Source organism: Phaenicophaeus curvirostris, chromosome Z (assembly GCF_032191515.1).
Source record: "Phaenicophaeus curvirostris isolate KB17595 chromosome Z, BPBGC_Pcur_1.0, whole genome shotgun sequence".
NCBI lineage: Eukaryota > Metazoa > Chordata > Aves > Cuculiformes > Cuculidae > Phaenicophaeus > Phaenicophaeus curvirostris.
Window position 1 is genome coordinate 19,973,653 of NC_091431.1, and position 25,039 is coordinate 19,998,691.

The 25,039-nt window shown below is 41.2% G+C and overlaps 2 protein-coding genes across 3 annotated transcripts in view; one reads left to right on the forward strand and one right to left on the reverse strand.

Moving 5' to 3' along the window:
- The window catches only part of RASA1 (RAS p21 protein activator 1), a 63,815-nt gene extending 41,868 nt beyond the window's left edge, over positions 1-21,947 (reverse strand). The window contains exons 1-4 of the mRNA XM_069880009.1: positions 21,693-21,947; positions 5,387-5,536; positions 3,021-3,156; positions 2,117-2,187 (exon numbers count right to left, since the gene is read on the reverse strand). Of these exons, the coding sequence (XP_069736110.1) occupies positions 2,117-2,187; positions 3,021-3,156; positions 5,387-5,536; positions 21,693-21,943 (608 nt within the window). The 5' untranslated portion in view covers positions 21,944-21,947. The remainder of the gene's footprint in view (positions 1-2,116; positions 2,188-3,020; positions 3,157-5,386; positions 5,537-21,692) is intronic.
- CCNH (cyclin H) overlaps positions 1-25,039 on the forward strand; it is a 264,197-nt gene that overhangs the window by 56,932 nt on the left and 182,226 nt on the right. The gene's annotated exons all lie outside the window — the stretch shown is intronic.

A 25,039-nucleotide genomic window follows, 5' to 3' on the forward strand; every position in this document is an offset into this window, starting at 1 on the left:
TTACAAGGAGAGCACAAAAGAGTTACCAGAGAAATCATGTCATTAGCTACAAGAAAATCACAAATAAAAAACATTAACATGTCCAAGGGAGTTTGTTTTCTGGAAGGCTACTGTAAGTTACTCCCCAAGTGTCATTCCAAACTCAGGTCAAATGAAAACCTTTCACTGTAGTACAGTAAGACTTCTCAACCAAGTCTGATGATGCATCAGAGTAGAGGAAATAGCAGTGAAGTACTGAAGATCAATGACTACTATTTCAGTCCAGAATTACATAGCAAACGTCTATGGCATTTCTCTCATTTGAGGCAGGCTAACAGAAAAGCCATTAACTCAAGCACAAAGCAAATGATAAGAATTAAAAACCATAACCCAACAAACCATTATCGAAAACAGAATAAATTCACCTGCTAATGAACATAAATCCTAAGAATGTGTGACAAACAGCAAGAACACCCTCCATTAGCTCTGTTACAAAGAGCTATGCATTAAGTTACTGCACAGAACACAGGCTGAAATTCACCTGTAATACTCCAAATTTTCTGTTTATTAACCACAAGATTAAAATTTTAAGTCAAGATTCCCTGAAATGCATAGTCTCCAAGAGCACATTAATTTGACCTAGAGCAATCTGAGAGCTTTAGTCCCAGCTATGCCACAAACAGAACTGTTTTAGCCATATGGACCTCAAAATCCAAGGACAGGACTTTGCATTTTTGCTGCATCCTAAAAGACAGAGAAAAGGTATATATTTTTACAATTATTATTACGATAGGAACGTAATAAAATGCTTTTTCCTTTTAACTTGGTAGGTGCAATGAAGTATGTAATGGACTCAATCCATCTTTTTATCCTTACACATAGTAGGAAGCCTTACTTGGAACATACAATTAAAAGTCCCTTCCCTGACCTGCCATTTTCTCACCCACTTAATAAAAACAGCTCTGAGATAAATTTCCACCCTCAATAAAGATACAAAGCTTCCACACCTTTCACTGCATCTTAGGCTAATGCTCCTTAAAACCAACCCAATTATCAATACAATTCATGTGTAAAAAACTTACATGACTTGGACTATGTCATTAGAAATCAGATTAGAAATCATTACAACTCTCCTTCAAACCCTCTTACATTACCAGCTAGAAAAGAGTAATTCTGAAATCTCAAGGAAGCAGCATCAATTCCAGGGACCCAGCAATTGCTTTTCTAGCGGGTATGGGCTGATGGTTTTGTTTCACTTCCACATGGTGTACCATGAAAATGCAAGAAAAGCCAGAAATACAGACAATCCCTAAAAAATTATTGAGGCATCAATGCTAGAAAGGAAGTAGAAGTGAACAGAAAAGCTCCCTTCCAGCCTAAACCATTCTATGATTCCATGATACGATTCTAAGTAAAAGAACATGAGAGAGAAGCCTGTAGTTAAATAACTTTTTTTAAGATCTTAAAATTATGGGAGATTACATATTTTAAAGTATCATTTGTTCAATACAGACTGTTTCCAAAAGGAGGGCAGGATGAGAAAGGAAGGGAGAATCACTTTTGGTCCGTTCTATAGATAGAGAAGTAAAGATAACTCAGAAAAAACAGTTACCAAGTTTCTAAGCGCACATACAAAAATGAATACTTTGAAGTTCTTAAGTGTTTTTTTACATCCGTGACTAGTCAAAGCTCACGTTCTCTTTCTGGTGGTCAGACTAGGTTTGGCTTGAACTATTTACCTCTTACTAGTTAAGTTTTGCAGGCAGTTCAGGGAAAAAAACACTAGTTCTTTTACTCCAGACGCTCACATGAGGCATTTCTGCACAGAATTCCTTCTTACTTGAACTTACCCTCTTGGATAAAAAAGTAGGGCTTTATAAAACATACTTCAAAATTATAACATCACCAACTTTACTTTCTAAACTTAGTGTAACTTCCCTTACCATTAATACAAACAAATACATCCAGAATAGTGTTATTGCTATTTCCAACAGAAAAACAGAGATGCATCATTCTTTCGCCTGAGTTAAGTCTAAGATGCAACTGGACAGTATTTGCATATGAACACATACTTAAATCATCAGTATTTATAAATACTCTTGTGAATTTCACAACTGCTACTATTCTTAAAACATACCTTATTTCATCAGTTTCTGGCACTTTGGTGTAAGGTAGAATTGCTCTAACTCTCCTTCTGTCCTCCACAGGCTGCAATTTAAGAGAAGAGAGCAAAGTTAATGTTTTTCCCTCTTTCTAATGTAGAATTCCTGACCCTAGTGTTATACTACTCTGAGGCACAGGACTGGTGGCAGTCACTTTACAACCCCTTGCCAGTTTTAAATTTTCAAAGCTCCAAACCACTGAGTGCTAGGAAAGCACAATTCATAGTTAGCTACAAAACTTCTCACTTTGTTTTGTCTTGCAGCACGACAATTAAATTATATTTGTCATCTTCAACATTAAATTCACATAAAAGTATACTTTTAAACTTATTCCACTTAGAAATTTCCATAAGTTCTACATTTCAGAAACATCTTCATTTAGGTTCTGGGATTTGTTTAGGGGGGATGCTATGCAGTGTTTGGTTTGTCTTAATTACTTAAATTGTTTTAAGGATGGGCATGCGAAAGGAGCCATGTTTTCAGAAACCATGGTTATTTCCAGGACACCTACTCTGAAACCATTGTCAGATACACAAAATATCAGAAAACAACAAAGGTTTCATTACAATGGCACTCTTCACTAGCCAAGAACCACATTTTCTTGTTTATTTCTGCTGACTTACAGTGCTATTGGCACATTTGGAGATAACAGCAACACCTGGTGTCCAGTTTTCTCATTACATTTTCATTAAACAGCAACTTTCTTTTTTAATCATTACATTGTGTCAGCAACAATGCATATTTATATTCCTTATATCTCAACACAAGCTCAGCCTGTGTAGAAATACAGGAAATTTTCTACAATGCTTTTTCTAGATAAAACTATGATTAAATACACTAGTATTAAAGTAAATGACACTTTAAAATTTTACTACTTGCCTCTGGAGGTGCTACTGGATATAAGAGCTTTTCCCCTTTCAGCAAACAGGATACGTGACTGTAATAACCAATTAGGTCTGAGAGTGAGGCAAAACGACGTCCACCAATGTAATAGTCTCCACACATGGCAATAATCCTGTTTAAAAAAAAAAGCTTGACATGACAAAATTTCTAGCAACCCATTTTCTTTTTAAGAAAAAGGGGTAATAAGTTAATGTTAAACGGTTAAAGCAGTGCTCACATTCAGCAAAATGCAGCACCACAAGCTCTTCAAAAACAATTAGTAAGTAAAATCTTAGCTAATGAATATTTCATCAAAGGTTACAGAAACATATCAAATGACACACCAGTACTCTGAGACTTTGAAGGAAGTGCTGATTCACAAAAAAGACAGCACATCTGCTGGAACTAAATGAAATTAAACTGGAAAATGTAATTGTAGGTGTCCTGGAAAGCTGAAATAATGCACAAAGACTCAATAGCATTATTACTGTATAATGCAGGACATACATCTTTTATGACAGGATTATATAAACTTAAAGTATTGAAATATTTCAACAAGTAACTGCACTTGATTATACAATGCAGAAAAATGCCTTCAAAACTTTAATAATTTTTTTACAGTTGGTTTAGTATCTATATTAAAATTAAGAAACTACTTTGGAACAATCAAAGTTTCTCCTTATAGCCAATTTAAAATTTGCCAACTGATGGGGAAAAACTTAAAAAACGTTTCAGTAGTTTAACACAATGAAGAATTCTTAAAAACTGTTCATTTTTAAGGAGAGTTTCATGTAAAAAATAATGCTTTCAGGAAACAAAATGCGATGGATGTTGCCAGGTAATGAAAGTTTCACTCATTCATGGTAGGCTGCAACTGACAAAGATCAAGCTTAGGTGGGAACAGCACTTCTGCTCTGTGGGACACAGGAGATGCATCCTCGTATTTGCTTGAGATTACTTTGAGGCTGCCGCTCTTGAGGGTGACACTGTTCTTGAGTATAAGAGCAGCCTACCTAATAATGAACAAAAATACACACTTGGCCATCAAAGAACAAAACTGAAAAATGTGTCTAATCTCTGAAAAACTGTATTAACTTCTATTAAATCAACTAACTACTATTAAATTAATTCCCTTTGAATGTTTACCTCTGTGTGTTTCATGGATTTCAGAATGAAATATGTCTTAAGGTTTAAAAATACTGTGAGGACCCTTTCCTTAGGAGAAATCATTAGACTATTTGCTGCCAGAGATGCCAGAATCACTTTTAAGGAGGGCATGAACTAACAGTCAGTTGGCTTCAGAAGAAGTTACTAAAGATAATCCAGGACACCACAAAAGCACTAGAAAGCCAGTAATAGCACAGTTCACTTTTCACCTACTGCTATGCACTAGCCAGCTCCCAAAGGAGCATCAGTACAGCTGAGAAGCTCTAACTGAAAGCTCAGATGGCAAGAGCCAAACATGAGGCACTTTGTGTGTGCTGTGTCGTCTTCGCTTAGAACTATGCTATCATATCAATGGTGGATCAGGGCTTCTGGACCACACTCTCTCACACAGCAGATGCAAACAAAAGCTCCCTACATTTATAAACCACACACATAGTGGCTCATATGCTGCAATTCTGAATCATTCCAACTTTCAGAAGCTGCAAAGTTCACTTTGAATTCATCTGTTGCTATCAAGACAACTGACAAAGATTTATTCTATTGCTAAGGTTTTCTCTCCTATTAGTAAAAATGTACATCACACTGCACACTCTCACTTGCTGATGAGCCTTCAAGCTCTTCTCACAATACATCTCATTTACATCAGAGAATAAATGAACTTAGAAACGGTAAAATAAACCTCGTTACAACTTTGCATAAAGAACTACTTGTATTTAGAACAACTAACTCTTAACACATACTGAAAGCTGTTTCCATCAAACCCTCCAATTATTAAAAACATAATCCCTTCATTTCTTCTTGGCTGTTTGGGGTTTATTTCCCCCCCCACGAAATTAAGGAACCAAGCAGATGTGCTTGCACTGTAAGTACATCTTGCAAACTACAATGGCTACAGACTCAGAACAAACTCCCTGACTGACAGCACATTGCTTTAAGGCTACTCATGACTTCTTCAAACAGGCTTCTCTATCCAGATGTTGCTAGTTTCCTCACATTTTTGTTCTTTAGCTTATAAAGCAGGTTTTAAGCAGCATATTTTAAAACAATTAGACACAAGTAAAAAGTTGTACCATGCAAGAAGGGTCAACACTACTCAATTACAATACAGTGACTGTTTCCAGTTTCTACTTTTTTTGTGTTCTGAAACAAAAAACTAACAGATTACAGTATTTTAAAATAAAATATTTAATTCTTACCTAAAATGATTGACATTTGTTTTACTAAGGAATGAAAGCACAAATGAACCTGGTCTCCGATCACTCTCTCTAATAAGGTAACTTCCAGGCTTCCCTGCTTGCCGAAGACGTTCTTCTGCAATTGTTCTGTCAAGTTTTCCATGATACCACCTATTAAAAAAAAACAAACGTGTCCTTAGAACTTAAGGTTTTTGTTTGTTGTCACAGAATTGACCTAACAAAAGCTTCCAGTCCAAACTGATGTAATGCCAAACCTTTGTTTTAAAGTTATCACACCTTTGCATATTTACCCTCCCAACTTACTTATTTCCAGTAAACAATATTTGTAAGACAGCACCATTTTTCACTCATTGAACCATCCCAAGGGACTGAGGCTCCGTGAAGATCATCAACTTTTCTCTCCTCTCTAATTTGCTTATTTAAAATAAAGAGAACCTAAGGTGACTGCTCCAACGTGGCAGACTGTTGTTTTGGAAGCTTAGACAGGCTTCAGTTCAGGACGGATTTTCAAAAAGCATAAACTGAGAACTGAATTTAACAACCTGTTTCTCAGGAGGCAGAGATGATGCTGTCGCTAAGCCTGCATTGAGTTGGAGTGACAGCAGTCACCAGCCCCAGAAACATCTTTCCTAATTACAATACGTACTCTATCAACTAAAAGCAAGTGCAGATGCATGGCAAACCAGTCTGCAACAAATGACAAAGGAACACTTCAGTCTAAAGTAAAGGTTAGGCTGTTACCATTCAAACATTCTGCCTTACCTCATTTTATTGACACAGCTTTTGTCAGAACACTTTCTACTCCAAACGATCAAGTATTGGGTTGAAAAAAATGAAAGGCAGCAATGCAGAGCGCCATGTAAATATAAAACTAAGTATTGTTCTCATCACCTTCACAAAGCCACAGCACGTTCCAGAGCTACCCAGTGTAGTAATTTATTATCCCTCCATTCATCAACTAACCATGCACAACTCAACCTTTAATTTCCACACTCCAGAAAACATCAGCTTCCATGCAGTCACTGTTCTAGACAACTCATTTACCACCTCAGACCATTTGCATTTCAGTTCTAACAGTTCACATACAGGTTGAAAGAGTCACAAAAACACATTTTGGAAGAGATACATAAATGACTTTTTGAACTAATATATGCAAGAGTACCAAAAAAATGCACAATTAAAATACTAAAAAAAAAAAAAAAAGGATAGCTGTTGGTTGATAAAATCTGACCAGAAGCATTACTGTCTATGAAACAGAAACAAAAGTGTGGGGAGGTTTTATCAGAATGAAAATCAGACAGACTGAACCAATAAACACCATGTATACTAGCAGAAGCAGCACCAGCCCAAACCCTGTTACACCATGGCAAAGCTGTGTGCTCTCTAGTACAGCTCTCCTTTACTTCTCTTCCTCCTCCTGATCAAAACAAGTTAAACCAGAAAAAGCACTGTTTAGTCTGTACAACAAAGAGCACGCAAGGCTGCTGCAGGCTGAGTTACATTAGTTATATCCCATCTCACCCCACTCCAGTGCAATGTGGCCTCACGGACAGAAGCCTGTTGCTTAAACATGGTCCACACTACCACACTACCCCTGTCAGGACAGTCCTTTAGACAAGAGTTTGGGATCAAGACCACCTATTTTGAAGTACCTAAGATGAAATATTCTGTTTGGCAGTGTGCTCAGCATGGGCGAAACCTGAGTTTGTTTATTCCCATCACATGTTAAAACAACTGGGAATCACTATTCTGTATAGACTGACTTTCATGAAGTAAGAAACTCCACAGAGGCGCTAGAAATCTTCCTGATCAAGAATTTTTTTGAAACCAGCATTCCATTAAGCCTATTTTCAACTAACAGCAGGTGCACTAAGCTTTTATTTGACCCTATTCATCACTCACTTGAAAAAATAACCTTAAGTCTATTGAGAGAAACATTGCCTTACAACAGCAAACTTATGTGAAACGGGGAAGGTGGAAGTGATAATAACATAAATTACTAATAATATAAGAGGAAAACAAAAAGGCAGGATTACTTCCAAACAAAACATTCAACTTTTCTGTAAGGGATCAAGATTTCTTATAATGATAGCACAGTCTTAGGTACTGAAGTTTTAAGACATAAGTTTTCAACAAAGAGGATGCACTCCTGGCCAGTGACAACTATATATATATATATATATATGTTTTAATACATACGTCTCTGTGTGACAGAAATACTGATGGGAATGGTTGCACTCGATGATCTAAGAGGTCTTTTCCAACCTAGTGATTCTATGATTTATAAGCCGCATGTTGGGGATAACTAATGCTGAACAGGCTACATGTATGGATATTCTCTCCCATTCTATACTTTTGTATGTAGCATAGCAGAAGACACTTATTATCAGGCTAAGCGGAAGCGGGGTTACAAATTATTTGCTTTCCCACTTCAGAAAAGTTTGTTTTCTGAAACAATAAATGCTTATAAAACTTCTAAGTGCAATCAAATTAGCATCAATGAGCACATATTTGAACTATTTATGGCTGACAGAAAAAACACAACTCGCTATGCATTAGTGTAATGCATAAATTACTCTATACCATTAGCTGTAGAAATGAGCTTTAACACTGAATTTAACCACCAACTGATATGAAGACACACATGTCAGTGGAGCAGTAAACACTGAGAAATGACAGCAGAAAACAGCTCAAGTGACACCCTCAGGAAGCCTCTGTAGAAATCACACATTTTTAACAAACAGGGTACACAATGAAGTACAAGTTTTACAATACCATCACTCATACTTGTCTGGAAATAACTGTCTTTTCCCATTGAGCAGTCTCATCGCTAGACAGAAACACTTTATTCAAGCAACCTATAGAGTGATGAAAGACTTCATTTTTACAATTGCACATCCAGCTATCGTCTGTTTTCAATGCTATATGAAGATGCACTCTGCAACTCTGCATCATAATCTTCACGTAGTTTGACAGTAAACAGTAAGGACAACTTTACAAAACTGCAGTACTTGATCCGATTTAAGGATATTACATGCTCAATTAAGAAGCAGCAGGATCATTTTCTTAACACTTCCATTAAAAGCCTACACGATTTTTTGCTTTGAAATACATTCACAGATGATTTTTCCTGTGAACACTGGTTACTGTACTGAGCACCAATTCATTTCACTTTAATTTCATTCAAGTGAAAAATGTTAAGTTCACTTATGCTGTATTACGTTATAAAGGAATATCCAGGCAATACCCAATGCTATCCAAAGAAGGTACAACAGAAATTACTAAACTACAGAACCTGCCCTACTTGTAATTTCATCAGAGAACAAGGAGTGCAGAACACTCAGAACGACAGGACCAGGCAATCATAAATTCTGAAATAAAATAAATTCCACATCCTCTGGCTCAACTCCACCATCAGGAACCTCAACAAAGCTTGAGTCCAGTGTTTCTGAAAAAAAACCACATCACAAGAAACTACCTTTCCCTCTTCAGAGGCTCTGGACAATTTTGAGTTTTACAGGTCACGATCAGCAACTTCAGCATTTTTAACAGCTTCTAGTTTAATGTGCTCACGCTAGAAGCAATGCTTAACCAGATCTCCTGATTTACGTCAAATTGAGCTTCTGAACAGATGTAAAAGGGAGTCCTAACCACAGTGCACTAAGTGTCTCATGAAATGAATTAATGTTTGGATAGGAGGGTATCAAATAAAAAGCCTGCCTAGCTACTCATAATAAAGTTGCCCCTGTGGCTGTGACTCACCAAAAGCGTGCACGCAAAACTCACTACCACTTAGATCCATCATTGCCAAAGACAGGATTCTTACCATTTCTAGTCAGCCACCTCTGCTTGCTTGCCTAGTCCTACCTAGGAACACTTTTGTACTTATAACAGTAACTGTGTAAGTTTTTAAATGCTGACAGCCCATTACTTTCACAGTGTTTTGAGCAAACATAATTAAAAGACATTCCAGAACACAGCTAGTGCCCTGACAGTACAATAGCTATTATGAGATGCATTAGAAAACACAAGTAGCCTTGCAACAGGATGCTATAGAGCAATTCAACTATAAAACGTCTTACCAACCAGCCTTAGGTGACTGTTTCCATGACCACTCATTCAACTGCTCTAACAAACTTGTAAATGCATTAGCTAAATTGTGACCCTTATTTCACTTTTAAAAGGATACCAGTAATAGGCTTCCACGTTTCACAAAAAGTCAGAAGCTGTGCAAGGAAATACTCCCATCTGCCAGTTTAAATCAAAAGCAGCATGTTCAAACATTCAACCCTATGCATCACAACCATAATTACAGCAAACAGACAGAATGCAGACACAACATCATCACAAACAGCTTATATATCCACACAAGCAACATGCAGCTGTGCAGAATGGTCCCTATGCTACAGCCACACTGACTGACACCTGTCAGCCAAGTCATGAACCTCATGAGGTGAGTCACCCTGCAGTCAGAGATGATACCTCTGACCTGCAAACAAGAGCTCCTTAATTTTCCTCTGCCCAATAGAAGACATTGGGTACCAGACATGCAGGCACATCAGCCCCTTTAAGCCCAGCCAGCACTTTGTACTGCAAGCAGAAATGCAACTACACTGCATCCCTTCAGCATTCCTTTAGCATCCCACTCCCTGTACAGTAACAGGACTTCAGCTCCCCCAACACAGACATAAGGGCCATGTAAGGCAAAGGCTGCTCACAAAGAGGCAGCAGATGGTGAATTTGCCATCTGGAAGGAGGCAGCTGCTATTGTGTGTGGAAGCATGTCACATTGTTTGACCAAATCCTTTTATTTACATGTTTCCTTTTTACATGCTGGAAAGGCAGATATTACAAAGCTCTGTTGTTCCACTGAAGGATTATGCTGTTACAGTACACTGTGATTTTTACTTCAGAACACATAGGTTAGGGAGGAGGGAATGCAAGAGAAAGTGCTGAAGAGGAATACAAGTGGTTTTCAGCAAGTTAGTATAAATGTAATAGTTGATAACAGATGCAGATGTCACTACTTCTGCCTGGAAAAAAAGTTACAGTACACAGAAAAAGGTCACCAAATGCCATATCCACTTCACTCAAAGCTCTTCTTAGCCATACCTTGCTGCTTCTTAAAAAAAACCATAAGAGTAGGGAATGTCTAGGAGTTACGGTCAAAGCTCTGCTCCTGTACATCTAGCCACTGCCTTAGTGCCTTTCACACATTAAAAATTCTTCTTATTACCTCCTCCAGACTTTGCAAGCTCTGTGCCCATCAGAAGCAAACGAGAGCAAGGATAATCACCTAGCATTGGCAAAAGCCACAGTTCCAAATGGCACACAGAAATCTAAACTATAGTTTCATGGAAACAGAGGAGAAAAAAAACCACACATGAAAATATCCTATATTCTTGTTTCTTCCTACCCTGTTAACACCAACCACCCCCTTCAAGCTTTGCAGCTTAAAGCTAAATGTTATCATTCACTGTACATTTCATTTTCTCTCAGCCAGAAATGCATTCTTATTTTTTCCATTTTTACTCTGACTCTGCATTTTAACATTTTATCTGCTCACTGTCAGATTCGTAAGGCTGCAAAACTTCCTTTACACATACTGTTAGTAACAATTAAACTAAGGTAAATTTCACTCAGATTTTATTAAACTCAAGTCCTTCTATCCTGTGAAGTTACTACTGAGCAGTTATCCATTTCTGACCAAGTCTTTGCAGTTCTCCATACCACAAAACTTCCTGCCAGAAAAAGGTCTGCAAATACACATCAACTACTACCTGAATGCACCCTTAAGATAATGAAAGAAGAGCTGAAATGAACTTTAAGCCAAGTAAGTGTCACCCAGTGTGCATCAAATTGTTACTTACTTTTCTAGGAAGGGGGGAGAGGGGGGCTTATCTCTTTTTCATCACTGAACGTTTTTCTAAGAGGCAGTGAAAGCAAACCCATGTAAGCCTAATGAAGAATAAACCTGATTTTTTTCATATGCCTGTTCCAAACCCCCTTAGAAACAGTAAGCTGAAACTAAACTGTGCTGCACTTTAAGACTGGAAACGAGTCAGCTAACGTGGAAAGTCATTATATAGCCACTACAGGCACTCCACATGCACCAGCTGTGCCATCCTGTTAACTCTGGGACTCCAGCACACCTCCAAAAGAAGATGTTAAAACACTTCCAGCAGAGATAATGTCCACTCTGGGTTAAAACAAAACAGATCAACCAAAACCTCAGTACATCTTAACAAAAAGACTATGCAAAGATTAAAGAGCAAGATAAACAGTCAAAAAAGAAATGCATGTAAATAACTTCACTAAGGAAATAAGGGTTCTAAATCTTTCAACTGCTGTAACAAACAATGCTATAAGCTTTAAAAGAGACAGAGATGTGAAAACAGAATAATATCCAGTTCTAGCTGACACATATTAACAGAAAAGCACTGATTGCTTATCTCATTTTTGAAAGTCACCAATAAGTAGGTGAAATATAGCTAAACCAACTGAAAATTACCTATTGAAACTTCTTCCATCTTCTTACTGAAGGATCAGCTTAGAAAGCAAATCCCACAACTCATTAAAATTTTTAGCAAGAAGCTTCCCATTTCCACATGCTTCCTATTTGTGCCCTCAGGTCCAAAATATGCCTTTTTATGTTGGAACTGAGAGTAAGTACTACAGAAACGATGTTAATACTGCTACACAAACCAGCAGATACTCTTTGACAGTAAACGAAAGAATTCCTAAGACATTGTTCATCTCGTCTGTCATTAACACTACTAAACGTACCACGGGCTTCTTCAACTTTCCCCTTGCACTTCACCCTCTCCAACCAAGCACAGGTTTGTGCTCCATTCTCACCTCTGCTTGCAAGCTGGAATGCCTCTCCAGAAGCATCCATGGACAGATTAACTGCTGCTATGATGAGAAACCCTGAAACTTACACATTAGAAATCAAAGACAGGTACAACACCTGAATTAAAAGACGTTCAATATTTCCCAGATGATCTAGGAACAAAAGTGGGGGAATATACACTTGGGAATACAATGCACAGACAGCAAACCCAACAGTGTGACAAAGAACTGTGTGTAAAACTAAGAAGAGCAAAAAAACATGTTTCTAGATTTAAATAACAGAATGAGAGTATTATTACAGAGGCTTGGTAACATTTTGCTTTTGGAGTAATGAAGACATTTTTCCAGTGTCCCTTTTGTTGCCAAGGAGTGAAAAGAACAAAAAGAAAGTCTCCCTGCAGATGCCTACAAAGCACAAAAATCTATGGAAGGAAGAATCTGGGGAAAACGTGGCTTGAAGAAGATAATGCAAGCAATTCCTTAATCTGCTGGATTAAGCAATTATCCAAGCTTGAATCTCTAACGTTAGTAGTGTTACTCTGCTAACAGATGGCAGTATAAAGAAAGAATTGATTGATTTATGTTCCTCTTAAATTTTATACACAGAAAAAGATGATGCTATAGAACAAGCATACAAAACCCAGTAAACTACCACAGACAGGCTATCCTTTCCTGCATGTCCTACATGTGGGTGAATATTATACACATATGTAAAATTCTATGGAAAGCAAGAGATGTTCTTAAAATAATAATAATTAGAAAAAGAGACCAAAATTTTAAAAAAGCTTCTTATACAAATCTACCCAGAATTACCATCTGATTCCTGAAATGACTATCAAAGGCTGGCTAAACTTAGATGGTGTCTGGGAACAATTCCCGCAAAGAAAGCAGTGTAGTCTGCAGGAGGAAATTCACAGAAGAAACCCTAGTCAAAATATCTGTAAGTAGATATTAATAAAAATACCATACACCCACACCTGCTGAGCAAATTACAGTAATCCTTAACAGAAAACTGTAACATTTCAAATATTCTTGTGTAGTTTCACGCTCAACTCCTTCAACTACAATTACATACAGCTAAAACAGCTCAACTCTAACACAAACTGGACAAACTGGCAAGACACAGACTGGGTGGGTGGTCTGCATGACTGGCAGGAAACAGGCTCACAGGCTACCCTCAGAGCATGGCAATCAGAGGTTTGTGCTCTGGCTAGCCACCTGTCATAAGCTGGGTCCCCCTGGGGACTGACACCAGGCCCCGTGTTGTTCAACATCCTCACAAAGCAGCTGGAAGGTAGGATGGAAAGCACGCTCACCGGATTTGCTGATGACACCAGACTGAGTGGTGAGGTGGACACATCAGAAGGGACAGCGCTTGAGGATGACCAGCTATTACTATTTAACAGAAAAGGAAACCTTAACAAAAAGAACTTATTTGGTATGAAGCTGACCTGAGAAGCAGCTGAAAATACCAAAATTTGATGATGAAAGTGGGTTTTCCAGGGCCTGATCATCAAACGAATCAGACTACTGACTTACCGGAACACCAAGAGGGTACACCGAGTGTCCTGGCAACCTTGATACTCCATTCCTGAAATATGACTGGAGCTTTCAAGTTAATTTAGCATTTAGGTTTGTATTCATTAATAACTGTAATAAAAACCTACCTCAGAAGGAAGATATTCCAAGCAAACTTATTAAATACTTAAGAAGAACTGCTGGCTACCTTAGAAGGACTTCGTTTTTCAAAATGTAAATCTTTGACCTTTTTCTGCAGAAATTACGATATCAGCTTACATAGAAACTAATGAAACATTCTGCTTACCCAACCTAAGGATTTCTTATACTTTCCTTTAAATTCTTCCCTGTTAGTTACTGACTCTTGACATTATTCCTGCCCACTTCAAGTAACAATTTTCAGCAAATAAGTCCAGATCCTCAACTATAAACAGAATCACTTAAGTTGTAAATGACAGCGAGGATCATCTAGTTCAACTTTCCCCGCCTGCTCCCTTCCCAGGCAGGGTCAGCTGCAGCTGGTTGCACAGGGTCATCTTTAGTCAGGTAATGAAAACTTTCAATGACAGAGATTCCACAACCTGTCTGGTCAACCTCTGCGACTGTTTGACCCTCCCCACCATGAAATAAAAGGCTTTTTTTGTACTCTGATGGAATGTCAAGCTTTTTAGTTTTCTTTTTCCATTGCCTCTTGCCCTGTCACTGGGCACCAGTGAGGACAGTGTGGCTTCCTCATCTTCATTCCCTCCCACCAGGTATTCATATGTATGGATAAGACCCACCCGAGTCTCTTCTTCTCCAGGCTGAACACTTCCTGCTCTCCCAGCCTCTCCATGTCTGACGGATGATCCTGTCTCTTCATAATCTTGGTGGCCCTATACCGAGCCCACTTCAGAAAGTCCATGTCTGCCTTGTACTGGAGTGCAGACCACTGGACACAGCACTCAAGATGGGTCTCACCACTGCTGGGCAGGGCGGAACGATCCTCTCCCTGGAGCTGCTGGTAACAGGTCTCCCAGTGCAGCCCAAGATGCTGTCAGATTTCTTTGCCATCTGGGTACATTGATGGCTCTGTCCACCGTGACGCCCACATCATTCTCTGCAGAGCTGTTTTCCAACTGGTCAGACCCCAGCACGTGCTTGGGGTCACTCCTCCCCAGTGCCAGAGGTTTTTGTTTCCTTTGTTGAACTTCAGGAGATCCTTCACAGCCCGGTTCTCTAGCCTGTGCAGGTCACTCTGGACGGCAGCACACCCACCTGGTGTTTCAGCCACTCCTCTCAGTTCTGCATTGTCTGCGAACCTGTGAAGGGTGCACTCTGTCCCAGCATCCAGGGCATTAATCAAAACGTGAAACAGCACTGGCTCCTGGGTACACCCTGCAGAACACCACCAGGGACTTGCCTCCACCTGGACTTTGTGCTGCTGATCACCACGATCTGAGCTCAGCCATTCAGACCGTTTCAATCCACCTCACTGTCCATTGATTTAACCCATATGCTGTGCCTACAGGGAGGCTATGGAAGACTGTCTCAAAAAGCATTAATAAAGCTAAGGTAAACTCTCCCTTTGCCTCCCCGAGCCAAGGGCCTCGCTGCAGGAGGCTGTTAGGTTGGTTAACCATGACTCCCCCCTCATAAATCCAAGCTGACTATTCCTCAAACACCTTCAACACAAAACTTGAAGATAGACTTATGTAAGAACAGAAGGTCTTGCTTGCTCCAGAGTGACAGAGCAGACATTTTACATAAAAATAAAAAATATTAAAGACTGCCTGCAATCTATATAAAAGTATATAAAACAGGACAAGTATATAAAACTTGTCAAGCACTCATAACTTTTTATTGATACTGACCATACACCAAAAGGACACAGTGGAACACACAATCATTTCACTGCAACACTTGCAGCACAAAGATAATGTTAAAACAAGATGACTTCTCCTCCTCACTATTGTACCTACCAGCAAGAAAACCCCAAAATTTTTCTTTATTTTGTTGAAAGAGAAAGATACATGAGAAACTGGAAAACTATTATGAGAGTCCTAAGAATTTAATGCTGAAACAGCAGATGGGGTCCTACTCTGAAGAGATCCATGCTCCCACTGGTAAAACCTCTGTTCCTCCCACTCCCCAGCCATGAAACAAGAAAAGATGAGAAACATGGCACAGTATTACACTTCTCAATACAGCCGGTGAGTAGATAAAGGGCACAAGTCCCATGGTGAAGTTCTGGGAGTCAATATACAACACAAAATAAAAACTAGGTAAAGTGCAGGTCAAGAGGAGTTGTTCACTGTTTAAAAAAAAATTACATCATCTGATGTTAACTAGAAATATTGACTAAACTACTGAAAAATCCTCCTCAGACTTTTTTTCCAGCATAAAATACCATTCTACTTTCGGCTTTCTTTATCTGAAGCTTTCATTTACCTAACACACTCAGTTTACACACTGCTTCACTTCCTATATGTGGTTAGGTACGATTTTGCTCTGTTGCTTTTAACTATTCATTTAACACCACACATTCAGCCAGAATCAAACCCAGACTTAGATTCAGGTCTATTTTGCAAGCGGCCATATCAATACACTACCCATCGACAATAGAAAAATAAGGTGTTTCCCTTCTGTAGGGAACAGAAATTAATAAAGAAATTCATCAGCTAAAAAAGGAAAGTTCACCCTCAACCATACTAACTGCTAAACAGAAAAGAAGCCTCATACACTACAATCAAGTTGCATCAAAGTTCATTTTTGGTTTATGCAGTACCTAACTGAACATGCCAGTATTATTCCCCATCAGTTTTCAGTGCAACAGACTCATTCATCAGTATGGAAAAGGGCCTTCAAAAAATTCCTTTTCACAAGTACCAAAATAAAGAAATGCTGCAGAACTCTGGACTTGCCGCCTTCAGCACTCATGTGAAGAAACTAGAACTTCACACTGGCTTCAAGCAGAAAAATGCATTACTTTTATACAATCCATGCCTATTTAGTGTTTATTCATCCGTATTTTCAGCTCTTTTTCTCACTGTTATGTTGCCTCAACAGGGACCAAAAGTGACTGTAAGAATAAATCTGCTTTGGGTTAGATTGTTTTTAACCAGACTGTGTTTTGACAACTTGTTTCATTTGGTATGGTTGATGGCTCTTGATTTCAACCAATTTCCACTTCCTATTGATAAGTACTGCTCAAAAAAATGCACAAAAACATCAAGTTTTGCTGGAATACACTGGAACTGCCTATGCCACCTTAACCCAACACTGGGATCTCAAATAATTTTGTCAACTAAGATTTTAATTGAACACATAAATAACCGAACAATTCCACATACCACTGGTGTGCAACCAAACTAAATAGCATTCACTCATTAAATCCAAAGGCATTTCCTTACACTATGTCAGCCTCTGTCAGCCAGCTTTGCAAATGGGTTAGAAAGCACAGAAAGAAATGACCAAAACAAACCCAGAGTCGCCCACGCTATTCCCCAACATCCTGTGCCTCCCACCCAGCACTAAGCTACAATATAAACACGCTACTGCTGTGCTCCAGAAAAATGGAAAACCACACACATACAGAACAGACAAGCCTTAAGCCAGCTTCACTCAGAATAAAAGCAGATAAAAAAAAATCAAGCCTACTTGGGGATTTTCAGTTTGTAAATAAAGAGTACCTGCTACATGGTAACAATCTCCTCCCACTGCTAGAAAACTAAAGAAAACAAACTCAGATAAGACTTATTCCTCTTTTCCTTAGGTACATGGAAAAGAGAAGAGGAAATTAAGTGTATATATTGCTAGCAAAGAGGAACACATCCTGACTACCCTAAACAAACTATATTTACAGCATCCTGATGGGAAGCACAGAACTTACATCTGCTTCATTTCCCAGCTCTTAAGGTTAGTTACTGTGAAGCACGGTATTTAAAAACTTATTCGTGTTTAAAAATCCTTTGGTCTGTAACACCTTTACAGCCTAACACTTGCAAACTGAGAACTCCCTCTGATTTTGGTTGTTTTGTGTTTGTTTGGGGTTGGATTGTTTTTTGGGGTTTTGGGGGGATTTTTGGCAAACAAGTAAGGAGATGAAAAAGTGATAAAGTTGTATCTCAGTTTATGCAGAAAACTGCATTTTATTATATATTTAAGCCCAACCTAAGATTGGAGTACGATCCTGGAAACACCAGCAGCACCTTTTACCAGGTGTTTTCGTTTGGAGTCAGTAGCCAACCACTCAGTAAACCCTGGAACATGATGCATGTCCATGGGAAGGCAAAGAAGCTCAGCGAGTCGTTACTGTTACGAAAGAAACAATGCCTTTTCATCCTTACACATTTGAATGGTGATTTCATATCACAAACTCTCCATTTTCTGGTGTACACGTAACGTCTTACAAGCAACTCAGACAAAGAAATAAAACCATTTGACAGAATCATGGCATTATCCATCAGGCCAATCCTGCACGCCTTATATAAAAACTGAATGAATTAGGAGGAAGTGGGAAAGGGTGGAGCAGGCAGTCAGATTTAAACAAATGGAAGAGCAGTTTTGTAATCACATTCAACTGGAGAAATTTAATCCACATTTAAGTTACAAGATTCTGCTCTTAAAGACTTATTTGGACATCTCCTTATACGATAGATAATCCTGGATCTCTGGTTTTCATAATAACTTCATAGTTCAACTTCATAGATGCAGATGGTGTGACTGCAAAGAACGGGCACTTCCAAAATAAAGCAGCAGGACTGAAAGGATACAATTGACTATCAACATACAGCCAGTTTCAATGACTTGACTGATAATGGTAAAAACAACGCTGCATAAAACAGGCAATATATGAATGAAAGGGAAAAAGCCTTGTAATTATTTTAAACAGCCAAATTAATTTCTTTGAGTGTCTGTAAAAGTCATGGATCAAGGATAAAATAACAAAGAGAAAGGTTACCCATATGGAAGTATGAACTTCTGAATCTATTTCTTAAAATGTATTTCTTAGATGTTTCTGTATTAAAGAATTTTGAAGGGAAGACCATTTAACTACAGAGCTCTGCCCTGGTCCTGCAAAATTTTCAGTTTCCCGTTCGTCTGAACAAGGTAAGTAGCCTCTTCAACCTAAACAAAACCAGGGCCTCTACCACCTTCCCCCAGCCAATACTCCTCTTGTCATAACTCTAACATCCCCTTCCACCAAAGTTAACCATCATGCTTACACATGATTTACAAGACAACATTCTGACTGCAAAATCCACTCAGAATTGCAGATGTGGTAACACATATTTGGAATCAAACAGGTGATTATTCAGAAATAATTACCCCTCTTTCTAAAAATATTTCAAAGAAGCCTGCTTTTTGGCTTTTTCATCAGTTTCCCAAGGAACTTATCTAGGTGTAACAGTAGCAGCAGTCTGACCTTTCAAGACATAAAACCAGAAGAGCAGAATTCAGGATCTCACCAGCTTGGCGGACAACACTGAAGAAGTAACTCTGCTTTTATGTGCTGCTATTTCCCTTCCTTACCTTTTGTCAAATTTGCCTAATCCCATTTTTACCTTGTTAGGGAAGTCTACAAGTTTAAGACTATTCAAACACCACAAAACACGGCCTTAATGTTTAGACTTCCACAAAACCCCAGAAATTCCAAGAATAAAGGATTACTACAAAGCCCGACAAACTCAGAGGGGCTAATCTAGAAGAACTCATTAATGCTCCGTTTTATACCCTCCTTGTAACTGCAATGGCTCCCAAAATCTGAACCTGATACAGTGCAGAAGTTAACTCTGTGACAGGGAAGATAAGAGTACATAGAAAAATGAACCCAAATTCAGATGGGTTTTCAGATTAACATTGTGAGCTTCATCTTCAAATACATCTGCCACCCTGTTCCTCGAAACCCTGGGTTGTCAGCTACACTCACCGTAACTTCAGGAAGAACAGACAGCAATGAATGTAATTTAAGCTTTTGAAGCAATTTATTTTGGGGAAGAGCAGGAGGGCTATTTTCTGTTCTAATACAAGCCCCGTAAGCGCGTTACATAAATCTGAAGACTTTCTACAGTTAAATCCAAAGGTTGTGTTAAAAGGACTTACTAATTACATCAACTCTACATAGCATTATCTGATCTTATAAGTCACACAACATAAACACAGAACTGGTCTGCCTCTACTGCAAGACTCTTTCTATTACCAGCACTGCAGGAATGCCGATTAACCTAATGGATGGATAAATATAATAACACCTAACTGCAGGTTTACAGTTTCTTTATTGCCAATTGCCTCCTGTCTTGAAACATAACCAACTTTGTTTTAAATTGGTCAAGCACCAAAGCAGTTAGACATTATTTATAAAAGCAGTCACTCTCCTAACACTTTAAAATATAAGTAGCCACTTTGCTAACACTTTAAAACACAGGATTAGTTTTAGTTCATTTTAAATCCAGGTTCCAAGACTTCCTGAATTTAAAAAAAGACAGAACATGTGCGTGTCAGTTCAGCTCTGTTTTTATGTGAGATGGGAAAGCTAAAGATTAAAAAAACACATCCAAACAAAGCAGTGAAGTAAAAAACCGCATCATACCAAACGATGACACAGTGCATCAATCATTGCACATCGTGAATAGCATTTTTGGTAAGTTTTTTGAAGAAAAATCACGGTGATGGCTTTTCTGAGAATGACTGCAGAGCTACCAGAGACTGGAAAAGCCTCCCAAAAGGTAGTTACAACCACAACCGGTATAGCTCACTCTTCCTGGCAGTAAGGCTATGAAAACTTGCAAAAAACCTAACTGAGCTTTTTTTATCCAGGAACTGATCCCACTTACTGCCAGAGCAGCACCTTCAACGGAGGCGGTGCCCGGCTGCCAGGGGTGGGCAATGAAAACTTGCCAACACCTAACCGAGCTCCATTTTTTACCAGGAGCAGAACCCAGTTATTGCCAGAGCAGCACCTGGCAAGGAGGGGGAGACCATGGCTGGGCTGCCAGGGGAGTTATGAAAACTTGCAAAATCCTAACTGATCTTCTTTTCCTTCCACGAGCTGCCAGAGCAGCACCTTTAAGTGAGGGTGGAGTTAGGAAAACTTGCAAAAAACTGAGTTTTTTATCAGGAGCTGCCAGAGAAGCACTTTTAAGGGAATAAGAGCCCGTGGCTGGGCTGCCAGTGGTAGAGGCGAGATGAAAACTTGCAAAAACCTGAGCTATTTTTTTCTTCCAGAAGCTGCCAGCGGAGCACCTTTAAGGGAGGGGGGAGTTATGAAAACGTGCAAAACCCTAAGGGAGCTCTTTTTTTTCCAGGAGTTGCCAGTGCAGCAGGTTTAAGGAAAGGGGAGAAAGGGGAGTCGGGATGGGGGGCAGACTATGAATACTTGCAAAAACTTAACTAAGCTGCCTTTTTTTTTTTTTATCAGGAGCTGCCAGAGCAGCACCTCCAAGGCAGGGGAGAGCTACGAAAACTTAAAAAAACCTAACTGAGCTGCTTTTGCTTCGAGGAGCTGGTCGCAGTTATTGCCAGAGAAGCACCTTTAACAGAGGAGAAGCTATGAAAACCTGCAAAAACCTAACTGAGCTCCTTGTTTTTCCAGGATCTGCTAGAGCAGCATCTTCAAGGGAGGAGGGAGCTATGAAAACTTGGAAAAACCTAACCTAGCTGCCTTTTCTTCCAGGAGCCGATCCCGGCTACTGCCAGAGCAGCCCTTTTAAGGGGGGGTGTGGGGGTGTGGGGTGTCGAGTTTGGGCTGGCAGGGGAGCAGGGAAAGGTGGGGTCTCCCCTCCGCCTCGCACCCTCCCTGCGCGAGAGGAACCAAGGCGGGAGAAGGCGAAACTTCCACGGGAGTTTGACACACACTTTCCACCGGGGAAGAGGTGAAGAAGGAGAAGAAGGGGGGGTCGGGGACGGCGGGGCCAGGGGGAAGGGCGGGGGGGGGGGCCAGGTCCCGCCTACTCACTGGTTGGTGGGGGGCGCGTTGAGCGGGATGGCCACCTCCTCCTCCTCGTACTCCGGCCCGTCCAGCGAGTCTCCTTCATCCACGGTCCCCAGCGCCCCGGATAGCGCGGCGGGAGGGGGCGGCAGCGGGGGGAAGGCGGCGGGATCGGCCTGCGCCGCGCCCCGCTCCTCCCGCAGCGGCGCCGCGCGCAGAGCCGCGCTGCCCGGCAGCGCCGAGCCGCCCTCCTCGCCCCCGGGCTCCGCCGCCATCATGTCCCGCCGCCGCCGCCGGCCGCCCGGCCTCCCCTCACCGCCCCCCACCCCAGCCCCCACCCCAGCCCCGCCCCGGCGGGGAGCGGAGCCGGGACGAGGGCGAAACTTCCCCGGCGGAGACGGGGCTGCGAACAATGCCCGGGCGGGGCGGGGGCTGAGGCGCGCAGGGCAACTCCGCGCGCTCCCGCCGCCTCAGGCCCGCCCCCCGCCGCCCGCGCCGCGCATGCGCACAGGCGCCGCCCCCCACCCCCCCCCCCCCCCCACCCCGCAGTTCTCCCTCCCCGGTGCCCCCCCCCGGGTCGTCGGATCGTCGAGGAACCGGGTTCGAAGCCCGAGAGACCTGGAAGAGCGCGCAGCTCCGCTCCACTGCTGTGGGCAGGGACGCGTGCAGGCATAGGATCACCCGCTTGGAAAAGACCCACGGGATCATCGAGTCCAAACATTCCCATCTGCCACTAAACCATGTCCCTCAGCGCCTCATCCACCCGTCCTTTAAACACCTTTAGGGATGGTGACTCCACCACCTCCCTGGGCAGCCTCTGCCAGTGCCCAATGACCCTTTCTGTGAAAATTTTTTTCCTGATGTCCAGCCTAAACCTCCCCTGGTGGAGCTTGAGGCCATTCCCTCTTGTCCTGTCCCCTGACACCTGAGAGAACAGGCCAGCACCCTCCTTTCTACAACCTTCTTTCACGTAATTGTACAGAGCAATAAGGCCTCCTCTCAGCCTCCTCTTCTCCAGGCTAAACACTCCCAGCTCTCTCAGCCGCTCCTCATAAGGCCTGTTCTCCAGCCCCCTCACCAGCTTTGTTGCTCTTCTCTGGACTCACTCCAGAGCCTCAACATCCTTCTTGTGGTGAGGGGCCCAGAACTGAACACAGGATTCAAGGTGCACATCCTTCTGGCTAGAATCATAGAATCATAAAATCATAGAATCACAGAACACACAATACTTTAGGTAGGAAGGGCCTTAAAGTCTATCCCAATTCCAACACCACTGCCATGGGCATGGACACATCCCACTGGCAAGAGTCGTAGAATCGTGGGGTCGTAGAATTATAGAGTCATAGTATCACAGAATCGCAAGGTGGTTTGGGCTGGAAGGCACCTTATAGGTCATCCAGTTCTAACCCCCATCCCACTGGGGAGATTCACAGAATTGTGGAATTGTAGAATCATGGAGTAATAGAAACACAGAATGGTTTGGGTCAAAAGGGACTGGAACAAACATCCAGTTCCAATGTCGCTGCAATGGGCAGGGATACCTCCCGCTGGCTAGAACCATAAATTATAGAATTACAGAATCAGAGAATCAAGAAACAGTTTAGGTTGGAAGGGACCTTATAGCCCATCCAATTCCAGCCCCCTGCCATGGGCACGGACACTTCTCACTAGTGACAACCTTAAAATCATAGAATAATAGAATAAAAAAATCATAGAATCACAGAGTTGTTTGGGTCAGAAGGGACCTTAAAGCCCACCCAGTTCCACTCCACTGCCATGGGCACGGGCACCTCTAGCTGGAGAGAATCATAGAATTGTAGGATCGTAGAATCGTAGAATCACGGAACAGTTTAGGTTGGAAGAGACCTGAACAAAAATCCAGTTCCAGCACCACTGCAAGGGGCAGGGACACATTCCACTGACTAGAAGCATAGAATTATAGAATCATAGAGTCACAGAAATGTAGAATCATACAATGCTTTTGGTTGGAAGGGACATTAAGGGCCATCCAATTTCACTCCACTGCCATAGGCACAGACAGCTCCCACTGGACAGAATCATAGAATCATGGACTCCTAGATTCATAGGCTTGTGGAATCATAGATTCATCAACTCATACAATCACAGAATGGTTTGGGTCAGATGGGGTCATAAAGCCCATCCACTTCCCACCCCACTGCCATTCTTAGTGGCAAGAATCATGGAATTGTGAAATCATATGATCGTAGAATCATAGAATCATGGAACTGGAGAATCATATATCACATAGTCATAGAATCACAGAATCGCAGAGTGGTTTTCATCATCCAGTTCAGCCCTCCTGTCATGGGCAAGGACTCCTCCCACTGGCAAGAATCATAGAATCATGGTATCATAGAGTCATGGAGTCACAGAACCACAGAATCACACAATAGTTTGGGTAGGAAGGACCTTAAAGTCCATCCAGTTCTAACTCCACTGCAATGGGCAGGGACACTTCTCATTGGCAAGAGTCATAGAATCATGGAATTGGGGAATCATACACTCATAGAATCACAGAATCACAAAATTTTTGGGGTTGGAAGAGACCTTACTGGACATTCAGTTCCACTGCCACTCCAATAGGCAGGGATAGAATCTTAGAATTATAGAATCAAAGAATCACAGAATCATAGAATGTTTGGGGTTGGAAGAAACCTGAAAGCACATCCACTTCCAACCACACTGTGGTAGGAAGGGATGCCTCCCACTGGCTAGAATCATAGAATCATCATAGAATTATAGAATGGTTTGGGTTGGAACAGATCCTAAAGCACACCCAGTTCCAACCCCCCTGCCATGGGCAGGGACACCTCCTACCAGATCAGCTTGCTCAAAGCCCCATCCAACCTGGTCTTGAACACCTCCAGGGATGGGGCATCCATAGCTTCCCTGGGCAACCTGTGCCGTTGCCTCAACACCTTCATCATGAAGAATTTCTTCCTGATGTCTAATCTAAAACTTCCCCTTTCCAATTTAAAGACATTCCCCTTCATCGTATCACTACAAGCCCTTGTAAAACATCTCTCCCCAGCTTTCCTGTAGATCCTGCATACCCTGTAGTACCTTTCAGGTACTGGAAGGCCACTGTAAGGTCTCCCCAGAGCCTTGTCTTCTCCAGACTGCATGACCCTAACTCTCTCAGCCTGTCCTCATAGCAGAGATTCTCCAGCCCTCAGATCATCTTCTTGGCCTACTCTGCACCCATTCCAACAGTTCCATACTCTTCTTCTGTTGGGGATTCCAGAACTGGACACAGGATTCCAGGTGGGGTGTCATGAGAGTGGAGTAGAGGGGGAGGGTCTCCTCCTGCACCCTGCTGGTCATGCCTCTTTTGATGCAGCCCAGGATACAGT